Source organism: Bison bison, unplaced genomic scaffold (assembly GCF_000754665.1).
Source record: "Bison bison bison isolate TAMUID 2011002044 unplaced genomic scaffold, Bison_UMD1.0 scf7180017864370, whole genome shotgun sequence".
Lineage (NCBI taxonomy): Eukaryota > Metazoa > Chordata > Mammalia > Artiodactyla > Bovidae > Bison > Bison bison.
Window position 1 is genome coordinate 4,531,645 of NW_011494942.1, and position 11,537 is coordinate 4,543,181.

The following is an 11,537-nucleotide window of genomic DNA, read 5'->3' on the forward strand; positions in this document are numbered from 1 at the left end:
TTCCTCTCTGGGCCTCCTTGGTACCACACTTGCCTGTTCATCCCCACCGAAACTCAGTGGCTGTTCCTTCTGGAGTCTGCTTTGCTGTTCTGCCTCACTTCTGAATGTTGGAGACTGCTATCAAAAACTCTCACCCTAAGTGTTTTTATCTTATCAAGTTCTTTGGTTTTAAATACTCTGTATATTCTGCTTACTCCCAGATGTTTACATCTAGCCCTAATTTTCCCTCTTGGATTCCAGAATAGAATATTCAGCTTGGATGTCTTATGGAGCATTTCAAACTTAATATGTACAGAAGCTTGGTTTTCCATTTCAACCATGGTTCTATTTTAGACTCAGTGAATAGTAGTATCTTCAATCCAGTTACCCTGACTTTAAGAGTCCTGCATTATTCCTGATTCTTCTCAACTTCTCGTATACAGCCCCCACATGCATTCCCAAATCCTATCAATTTGCTTGCCTCTTGGTGTATTCTGAGTACCTTTACTACTTCTCATTCTGCTCTTTTGTTATTCATCTACCAGTTTATCTTCTAAGAATCACTTAGTTATTGCTATTTGAAATCCTTGGTAACTCCTCCGTCTCTGTAAATGAAAACATCCATATTTCTTAGCATGATGTATAATATCATATCTGATACTTATCTGCTTCTCTCTTCTCATTCATTCCTTTACTATATATCTTCATAGGATTTGTGTTCCAGCCAAATACTGAACTACTTGTACATCTCAAATGGATCTCCTTTTTCTCTCCTTGTGGTTTTTGTATAGGCTGTGCTTTCTGCTAGGGAATGTTAAAAACTTTGTTTCAGAAAATTTTGTTTCAGAAAATTTTTAAAGTTACAGAAAATGTGCAAAGATAGTACAAAGAGTACTCACATACCTTCACCTCATTGGTTTCCCTGATATTATCATCTCACGTACTGTGGTGCATTTGTCAAAACTAAGAAACCAACATTTGTACCTGGAATTTTTGTTTTCTTTTAGATTACTTGCTAATAAATACTCCTGTGTCTTCCGTTTTCTGCTCTGTGTTTCAGTAGCCTCTTGTAGATTTCTATAGCACTTATGGGAATATGACTATGAATGACAGTCTTGGTGCTGCTTCAGTTGAACAAATCTGTTTGAAAAAACTGTCATTCCATGTTTCAAACTTTATAACAGCTACTTGGCCCACAGTAGCAGCTAACAAATGTTTCCGTGGATTCGGAAGATAGAATATTTGAAACACTTATCCAACCACCAGTTTTTCCCCTGATTGTTCAAATGGGTTTGCTTTCTTTTTTTTTTTTTTAATCAGCACCGTGTGTGGTAGTTTATGTTCAGTGGTCATTGCTGTATGTTTGGATGAAACATTGACTGTTTGAACAGTAAAATCACTCAACACCGTGAAATGCTTGTGTTAAGAGGAGTGAATGCACTAAGGCCATTTGAGGCAGCAGGTTTGTCTTTCACCTTGTTCTCTGTGATAAACACTAAATTAGTGGAATATTGATTAGTGACATTTAAAATTTTTCTGTTAGGGTAAATGAATTTGTGTTTTAGTGAAAGGTGTGTGATTCTAATTGTATTTGTTTTCATTAAAAGTGCTCTTTTCTGTCATTCTAAATTCTCATTTACTTTATGTTTTTTAGGATTTGTTTTTGATTCTTTGTTTATTTTTTGATTCTTGATTGATGAATAATCAAAACCAAAGATAAAGTAATTTTCCATTAGAATTCTCATTATTGATTTTATTTCCTGAGCATTGAATCATTAATGATTAAAATAAACTTGAGATATTTACTCTCTTAGTTCTAGGTACTGCCAGGGCTTATGTTTTGCAGTTTTGAAGGAACCCAGGACAAAATGAATCTGTTATCTTATTCGAATCCTTGTAATTAAGGATAATCCTGGGTGGATTTGTATGACAAAATCCCTAGAAATTTAAACCCTGGGGACTTGGGTCTGAACAGTTATTGTCATTGCTGCCTTAACTGTAGTCAGGTAGCAATTCTAAAATTTGGAATGTGGAATTTGTCCATAAATTTGTTTGAATAACCAGTACTTAAACAAGAATCTAAGGGGAAAACTGTTTTATTTATTGCATTCCTTGAAGTATCTGTCACATGGGGCACAAAATAAGTAATTGACCCAAAGTATGTTGTTTTGGGACTTCACTGTTGGGCCAGTTGCTGAGACTCTGAGCTCCTAAGGCAGGGGGCCTGGGTTCTCTCCCTGGTCAGGGAACTGGATACCGTATGCCGCAACTAAGACTCAACACAGCCAAATAAATAATAAAGTATGTTTTTAGAATAGGTGTTAGGAAATACAGGGGTGATGTCTTTTAAAATGGAAAAGCAAGAAAAATAAGTAGTGCATGTCTTAGTCCATGGCAGTACTGTACACTTTAACAGAAATGACTTGTGAACTGAATGTGTTATTTAATATTTAAAAATTTTCAATGCTGTGTTAAAATACTTGAAACAAGTGGAAATGAAAATAATTTAAATAACATCTTAGACTTAACCTATTTGATCATTTCAGCATCTTGTCAATATACATAGTTAATAAGATCTTTTGCATTTTCTGGTACTAAATCTTCCACATTTGGTGTGGAGTTTATACTGAACACTTTTAAAAAAACTTGAACTAGCCGCATTTTAAGGACTCAGTAGCTCTATGTGTCTAATGACTGGCATGTATTGAACAGTGCACAGCTAACTCTTCAGGGTGATTCTCCTTTAGCACTCTTAATTCAGTCTCTGAACACTTGCATCTATCTCATTTATTTTATTTTTTAGCCATTTTTTAATTGAAGTATTGTTAATTTGCACTGTTACGTTAGGTATAGGTATACAAACAGATTCAGTTATACATACATACGTATATTCTTTTTCAGATTCTTTTCCATTATAGGTTATCACAAGACATTGAATATAAACAGTAGGTCTTTGTTGTTAATCTGTTTTATGCATAGTAGTGTGTGTATGTTAATCCCAGTCTCCTCCTAATTTGCCCCTCCCTCCCTATCTTCATCTATATTTAGATATCATAAAATTTGCAGTTGCAGAAGTAGATTCACACACTCATGTTTTCCATTTTTTTCGGTATTTAGAAGGAATTATCAGGTTTTAAATTTAAATGATTATTAAGGAAATGCAAGTGAAAACCACAGTGAGATTCCACTTCCTATTCACTAGGATGGTTTTAATAAAATAAACGAAAAATGACAAGTCTGGACAAGGATGTGGAGCTGTCCTTATAAACCTTGTATTTGTTTGTAGGTTGTAGATACACTAAATACCACTGAATTATATACTTTAAAATGGTATGTTATATGAAATTCACCTCAAAAAATTAATAAAATCAAATAAAAATAAAAATTCAGTTTCTTCTAGTAGCATGTATTTATAGTGGTAAGTAGCAGCATCTGACTAGTGGGTCCTGTAGTAGATGGTGGTGTTTTCTGGCAGTGTGGTAATCTGCAGAAGATGGAAACTTTAAAAAGCATTATTCTTTTTTGGTGCTCAAAATACGTGTAGTTAAGATTTTAGGTTCTAAGAATTCAGCAACCGTCAGATGCCCAGCTTCTTTCTCAAGGTCAGAATCTATAGCTGAGCCTTCTGTGATGTAGGCAATCCGAGGACCACACTACTGATAAGAGTTGTAAGAATTAAATGAATTGTGAAGCCCTGAATATGTCTGATTGTTTCTTTTCAAGGTTCCATAACTCTTTGTGCCTTACCCTTGATGACAGTCCTTTGAAGTTGCCGCTTTATATATATATATGTCTTGCTGATCACATATAAGCACTTTCACCACAAAAAGTATATCTCTTATCCATCCTCACACTTCTAGCATCTAACGTTAATAGTACCGAATATGGAATAGATAAGTATTTGAACTAAAATCTTGAGTCATTCTTCTCTCAACCTGCTGCTGCTGCTAAGTCACTTCAGTCGTGTCCGACTCTGTGTGACCCCGTAGACGGTAGCCCACCAGGCTCCCCCATCCCTGGGATTCTCAAGGCAAGAACACTGGAGTGGGTTGCCATTTCCTTCTCCAATGAATGAAAGTGAAGTCGCAGTCACTCAGTCGTGTCCGACTCTTGGCGACCCCATGGACTTCAGCCCACCAGGCTCCTCCGTCCATGGGATTTTCCAGGCGAGAGTATTGGATGGGTTGCCATTGCCTTCTCTTAACCTAGTGTGCACTTCAGAATGGTCAAAGGTTTTTGTCAGCAATACTGAGTACCGTTGGAGTGCTTAACATGTCTCTATATATAGTGAAATGAGTAGAATAATTCTTAATGGTACTATGCAAGGATTTTGCTGTGAAGTGTTTCAGCCAGCACTGATTTTTATCAGAATCTGTAAGCCAGTATATTTAGAGATAGCTATGATTTGTAGGACGCTTCTGGTAATGTATATATTCATAAAAGTATATTCTTGCCTTGAAAATGCATGGAAAAGATGGGCTGGGATAAATTCTCTAATTATGATCTGAAAATGTGAGGATGTTCCTCACAGGAGGGTGAACTCTTTTCACGTGGTCAGATTTAAAGAGATTTTGTGAATAAAGTTATGATTTTTACTAATTTTACTAATAGAGGGCTGTTGGTCTGAAAGATCCCCTGGAGGAGGAAATGGCAACCTACTCCAGTTTTCTTGCCTGGAAAATCCCATTGACCGAGAAGCCTGGAGGGCTACAGTCCATGGGGTTGCAAAGACTCGGTCGCTTCTGCGTGCGCGCACATGCACACACACATTCTCTCTCTCTTTCTCTCTCACTGTATTGTGCTTTTAGAAGTTTGAAATGGTAGCGGTATCTCAACTGAAAGAATACACACACTAGAGGGCAGTATTGTGGAAACATGGGGAGTCTTTTGTGGTATTAATCTAGAGAAACCTAAGTTGAACCATCTGGGAATAATGTGTTGGATACATTTAGTGACCTACAAGGCAAATTTGCCTGCTTGTTGTTTGGTTGTCAAGTCAGAAACGAAACAACTTGAGTAAATCACTGATGGAAACCCCCCAGCAGTCCAGTGTGGATTTCACTGTTTGAGGATCAGTTCTAGAAAATGTGTTAGTTAGTAACATTCATTTCTTAGAAGACCTGAAAATATTATTTTTTAAGATCTAACTAGAAATCTTACTAAAATTGTAATTTTAGTGATTTGCAAACACTCTGCATCCATTGTTGGAATAGCATTTGCCAGGAGACTTGGGCAGTTAAGTAGACCTTGTTTTCTCAGTTTTGCAAGTACAGAAGACTGGTGGTGGTGAGATTTAGTTGCTAAGTCATGTTTGCCCCATGGACTAGCCCACCAGGTTTCTCTGTCCATGGATCATAGATCCTTTCTGGAATTACTTCAGTAGTGTTACTGATTTACTTCTGAAAATACAAAATATCTACTTGTTTCTATTTTGCTTGCATCATGTACTGCTTCCCTGACTATTATTATTATTTTTTTATTCAGTGTGTTGTCGGTGGCTGCAATGCCAGCTTTGCTTCTCAGGGAGGGCTAGCTCGCCATGTACCCACACACTTCAGTCAGCAGAACTCCTCAAAAGTCTCTAGCCAGCCAAAGGCCAAAGAAGAATCTCCTTCTAAAGCTGGAATGAACAAAAGGAGGAAATTAAAGAACAAAAGACGACGCTCATTACGTAAGTATTCAGTACACACTGAAAGGCAGTGTGTGTCAGATGGTTTAGTTTTTATCTTAGACTCTCATGCAAATTCAGTTTCTACCATTCTTCAACTCTGCTTATCTGTTTTTGTTAATAGTAATGAACAGATAGGATCTTGGGCTGTCCCTGTGAGAATTCAGATGTATGTTTTATCTTTAGTAGCTAAGGGAGCAGTATATGTGGACTTGAGGACTGTTGTAATTCTGAATGGAGAAGGCCATGGCACCCACCCCAGTGCTCTTGCCTGGAAAATCCCATGGACGGAGGAGCCTGGTGGGCTGCAGTCCATGGGGTCGCTAAGAGTTGGGCACGACTGAGTGACTTCACTTTCACTTTTCACTTTCATGCATTGGAGAAGGAAATGGCAGCCCACTCTAGTGTTCTTGCCTGGAGAATCCCAGGGACAGAGCAGCCTAGTGGGCTGCCCTCTATGGGGTCGCACAGAGTTGGACACGACTGAAGCGACTTAGCAGCAGCAGTAATTCTGAATAATTTAAATTATGACAAAGTTCCTGTTTGTAACAATATTTGAGAAAATTTGAACTTGTTAAAGATTTAAAAATCAGGTAAAAATAAAGTAACCTGTCTGTTCCAAAGTGGTGTGTGTGAATAGGGAAACTCAGTGTAGTCTGTCTCAGTGCTTAACAGTCTATTGTGATGCATATGTATAGTGTTTATGTGCTTAATTACAAGAGTATTAGATGTAGCCTCCATGTTTAGGACAGAACATAATTAGGTGATTGTGTACTTTTGAACCACAGGGAAATAGTCTTTATTTTTGTGGTCTTCAAACAAAAAGTTTTTGATTATATAATTTACTAAGAAAAATGGTTGGCCATTCAGTCTTAACTTGGTGTACTTACAGTGTATAGAGATAACACTGCTAGTGTACACTGACAAGAAGGAATACTGAAAAACATAGAAATGGGGAAAAGAAAGAAGTATTATTTTCTTCCTCATGATAGTGGATCATGACACACACCTGCTTTGGAGACTATTGTTCTAGTTTAGGATTCTTGATCCTTTAGTAGTGGACATAAAAAGGTTAAGGTCTGATGCATAGAATCTGAAATTTGAGCGCTCTTTTTATTATTCTGAATTTAATTCAAGTGATGACCTCTGTGTTTATTTAATCTTGAGTTGAGGAGTGATAGATTTGAGTGATTTAGAGGGGTGAGTCATTATTAATAAGCTTATTCTTCTCAAGAGAAAGCATATTTGGAGAGTATGGAGAAAGTACGCATTTTTTCACCCAGTAGCAGCAGATGAAGTAGGAAGGGGATTTGTTTCTTAGCATTAGGTAAAATCATGACTTTTTTCCTCTCATAAATAAATGTGAGTTTTTAAAAACTGATTTCCCATTGTCATTGCTTTGTTAATCTTGTGGGTTCTGTTAGTTTATTACTAGCTGTTGTTCTGTTTATTTCCTTTTGAGCAAAAATCCAACGAGAAAAGAGCTATTCAGACTGCTTTACTGAGTATACCAACTGGTAGATGTGTAGGTGTACGTGAGTAGTAGAGACAATTTTAGTCTACCCGTGTGTTAAGTCAGAATAGTGTGGTAAATTAGCATATATGTAATTTAGAATATGCTGTACCAGGAAATTAGGCTGTTTCTTTTATTGTCAGTAAAATTTAATTTTTAATTACAGATGATATTGAGATATTTTACATGTATTAGAAAGCTCCACAATTGTAAAATAATAAATGCACTTTCCTTACTTTGAACAGTGTTATTAGGAATAGAAACAATACAATTTATAGTTATTAATGGGTTGAAAATAGAAATTTAAAAAATGATCCTATCAAATCTTTAGTGTATAACTTTGTTGTGATTATACTGAAAGATTGCTTACTCTAGGTTTGTCCATTTTTTTAAAAAATGACTTAAGCGTATCAGTATAATTGCATTATGGCTTAAGGCATTTTTCCTGTGCGTTTATTTTACTCATCATCTATAGCTGTTGCATTTCCATTTCTCAGATTAGGAAACAGACTAAGAAAGATCAGACAGTTTGTGCAAAATCACATAGGTGATAACTGATGGGATTGGATGTTTGAAAGAATTTTGGAGGACTCATTGGCATTTAAATGTATTTATAATTTTCTTAGATTATCATTAGAAGAGTTACTCATAATCAGGAAAATGTCAAAATTTTTAAATTTTAATATTACTACTTTGTCAAATCTGAAGGAAATTTTTATTACATATTAATGTAAACTGTTCATGAAATGTATATCATATGTTTGGCCAAGGTGAATGAGATCTTGTTGTAGTGCACAGATGAAGACGTTTGTCATATTGTTGAAAACGCAGGACTGGTGCTCAGGAGGGGTCCTGGAGTAAAATGCAAAACTGGATGAAAAAGAGAATAGCTAACGTGTACAGTCATGAGGTTGAAGGTTAAAATCTCACATACCAAGGAGCAGAATTAAACCACACTTCCTTCTTAGAGTTCTGCTTCTTACACCCTTAACCTTGTCAGCTTGGTTCTGTTTTGAAAGCAAAGAAAATCTTGATATTTAAACACTAGATAGATAGATAGTGAATTGTTTCAGTCTTTTCTACTTAGTATGTATTTTTGTGAAAAATGGATCACTAATTATGGCTGTTCTGAGACATTTTCCTAAATATTCTTTACTGCTTTTGTATTGACTTTTAGCACGGCCGCATGATTTCTTCGATGCACAAACACTGGATGCGATAAGACATCGAGCCATATGCTTTAACCTCTCAGCTCATATAGAAAGTTTAGGAAAGGGACACAGTGTTGTTTTTCATAGTACTGTAAGTATCTGATTTTATTTTATTTTTCAAATATTTCCCACAGTTCTATGTTTAAAAGATCACATGAAGTTTTTTAGCCTTTAATTTGAGCTATTTAGGAAATTGGGATAGTATTTGGGTTACTAAGCATTTGAAGATTAGTCTCTGACTTTAAGTAAACGAGGTGTGTTTTCTGACCTCTGGTTTCCTTATATGTAACGTTAGAGCGTTAGACTTCCTTTAAGGTACATCCCTGTCTATGTTTCTGTATGCTGTCTGTCTCCCCTAAAATGCACATCTAAAGCTAGTGTTAAACAGAAAATAAGATAATGGTTATCAAATGAAAGCTTCATGAAAGAAGGAATTTTTATCTTTCTTTTTTTTCCTGTGGATGTATCTGAAGCATGTAGAATTGTGTGTATATTTGTTGGATAACTGTTGGAAAAAGCAAAATATCAAATTAAAAAAAAATAACTAGTTTGTTTTTGGTTAACTAGAAGTTAATAGAGAGTTATTTTCTTCTCATTCACCTTGCCATTTTATTATCCAGTCATCTTTATATTGCTGTATTTTGATGTAGGTGAGCTAGTAGAGATAAACTTTAGACCAGACTCAGTGATTTGAATCCCTAGAGTTTCTTTAATTTTGGCAGTTGAAATAGAATTTATGTTTTATATATTCTAATAAAAATGCATGAGAATTTAAATATAAAAGAGCAGTATGGATATTTCTACTGGTTTGAATCTTTTATTTTTCCCAACTCCTCTACTAATGAGGTTTTCTTGTACTTTCACTTTTTCTTCTATGACTGCTTCAGTTCACAGTCCCTGATTTTGATTCCCAAACTTAAAGACAAGAAGGTAGAAGATTAGACACAAGGAAAGGAAATCTTTTCCGAGCTTGGAGTACATAATAGGTGTGAGTTGGGTTTAAGGAAAGGTTTGCCATACGTATGTGCTTTTAAAGAATGTTGGAAATACATTTATTAAATAAGAAAGGGTCAGAAGGAACATTAGAGGCTTTGAAGACAAAGTTAAAATGGCTGTGCTGGAAATTTTGTTGGGATTCAGCAATATTAGGAGCTTGCTCAGCAGTGATGGTTAAAGTCCTTCTTTGGAATTTGATAACATAGGTTTATGATTTGGTAGGTCTATAATTGTTTGTTTGTTTGTTTGTTTTAAGTTGAAATTAACATTTATTATCCAAGTTTACATTTATGTATTAACATATAGGAGATAGAAAATATTAATCATTTTACAAATTGAAATAAACTGAGGATTGGGACTTTGCTGACTGTCCTGTGAATTAAGACTTGGCCTTCCAATGCAGTGGGGTGTGGGTTTGACCTCTGGTTGGGAAGCTAAGATCTCACATGGCTTAGGGCCAGAGAGCCAAAAAAGATAAAGTAGAAACAATATTGTAATCAATTAAATAAAGACTTTGAAAAGTTCACATCAAAAAAAATTAAAAAAAAAAAAAAAAGCCTGAGGATTGACTGATCATAAAAAATATTTCATGATGATTTGATAAAGTAGACTTAAAAGTAGACTTTTAAGGGTTTTGCTGAATAAAAAGCATGTGAGATAGAAAATAAGTTACTTAAATTTTATCCATGTGATCTTTTTCTCTTCTAGAAATACAGTTGATTTACAATATTGTGTTTCAGGTATATAGCAAGGTGATTCAGTTATATATATATGTTATTTTCCTGGTTATATTCCTTTATAGATTATAAGATATTGAATATAATTACCTGTGAAAGTGTTAGTTGCTCAGTCATGTCCTTACTCTTTGGTGATCCCATGGGCTGTAGCCTACCAGGCTTCTCTGTCCATGGAATTCTCCAGGCAAGAATGCTGGAGTGGGGTGCCATTCCCTTTTCCAGGGGATCTTTCTGACCCAGGGATCGAACCCCGGTTTCCTGCATTGCAGGCAGATTATTTACCATACTATACAATAAATTCTAGTTCCTAATCTATTTTATGTATAGTAGCTTGTATCTGTTAATCCCATACTTCTAATTTGTTCCCCCTTTCCACCTTCTAAGTTAATTATAATTTCTTTTAAAGGTTAGTAAGATGTGGTCCCAGACTCAAGAGGAGTGTGGCATTAGGGCTAATTTGTTCATTTACTTAAATATTAAGCAGCTACACGTGCCAGGTACTAATGATACAGAAGTGAACAAAATGGATGAAAAACAAGAAACCGGATATGCTTACACTTTAATAGGGGATACATGATAAACAGGGTAAATGAATTAAAAGCTTGAAAGTGAGGATATGACCATTCAGTTACTAGGGGAGGGGCATCATGGCCAGAGGCAGGGGTAGAATCCTAAATTGGAATATGCCAGGTAGGTTTGAAACCACTGAGAAGGCTGGTGTAGCTGGAGGAAATGACTGAGGCAGAGAGAGTAGAAGTGTCAGAGAAGTAATGGGAGAATCTGGTTGCACTGACACTTGGCTTTTTATTCTGTATGTGTTGGGAAGCCGTTGGAGAAGTTTGAGTAGCCATGCTCTGATGTGATCTTTTAAATAAATGTTCTGTTGAGGTGTAGTAAATATAAACTCACCTCACCCATTTTAAGTATACAAGGGAATTTCTTATGGTCCTGTGGTTAGGACTTTGTGCTTTCACTGCTGGAGCCTGAGTTTAGTTCCTGATCTGGGAACTAAGATCCTGCAAGCTGTGTGGCCAGGGGGAAAAAAAAAAAAGTATACAATTCTCTGAATTTTGACAGTTTTACTTACCAATGAAACCACCACCACCATCACCACAGTTAAACTTTACTGGTGTAGCTTTGTGTGTTCATCTCTGTCTCTGCCCTCTGCCTTAGAGAACTTACCAGTCTCTTGCCTCTCATGCAGGTTTTAATGTGCTCACTTCAGTTTCTGTATTGAGAACATATTGTAGGTCAGTGTGGGGGAGAGAAGGGGTCAGTCTTTTCAGTATCTCAAGTGAGAAAAGACCAGAGTGGTTGCAGTTAACAGTCTGTGAGATGAGCAGGTTGAGGGAGTCGTTATTTAGTTGCTAAATCATGTCTGACTCTTTTGCAACCCTATCAACTGTAGCCCGCCAGGCTCCTTTGGCCATGGG

General features: G+C 36.1%; 1 protein-coding gene across 2 annotated transcripts in view; it reads left to right on the forward strand.

Annotated features, from left to right (window-relative positions):
- Positions 1 to 11,537, forward strand: part of AEBP2 (AE binding protein 2) — a 61,502-nt gene that overhangs the window by 40,988 nt on the left and 8,977 nt on the right. For both annotated transcript variants that reach the window (XM_010855924.1, XM_010855925.1), the window contains exons 4-5: positions 5,464 to 5,650; positions 8,338 to 8,462. In XM_010855924.1, coding sequence (XP_010854226.1) covers positions 5,464 to 5,650; positions 8,338 to 8,462 — 312 coding nt within the window. The remainder of the gene's footprint in view (positions 1 to 5,463; positions 5,651 to 8,337; positions 8,463 to 11,537) is intronic.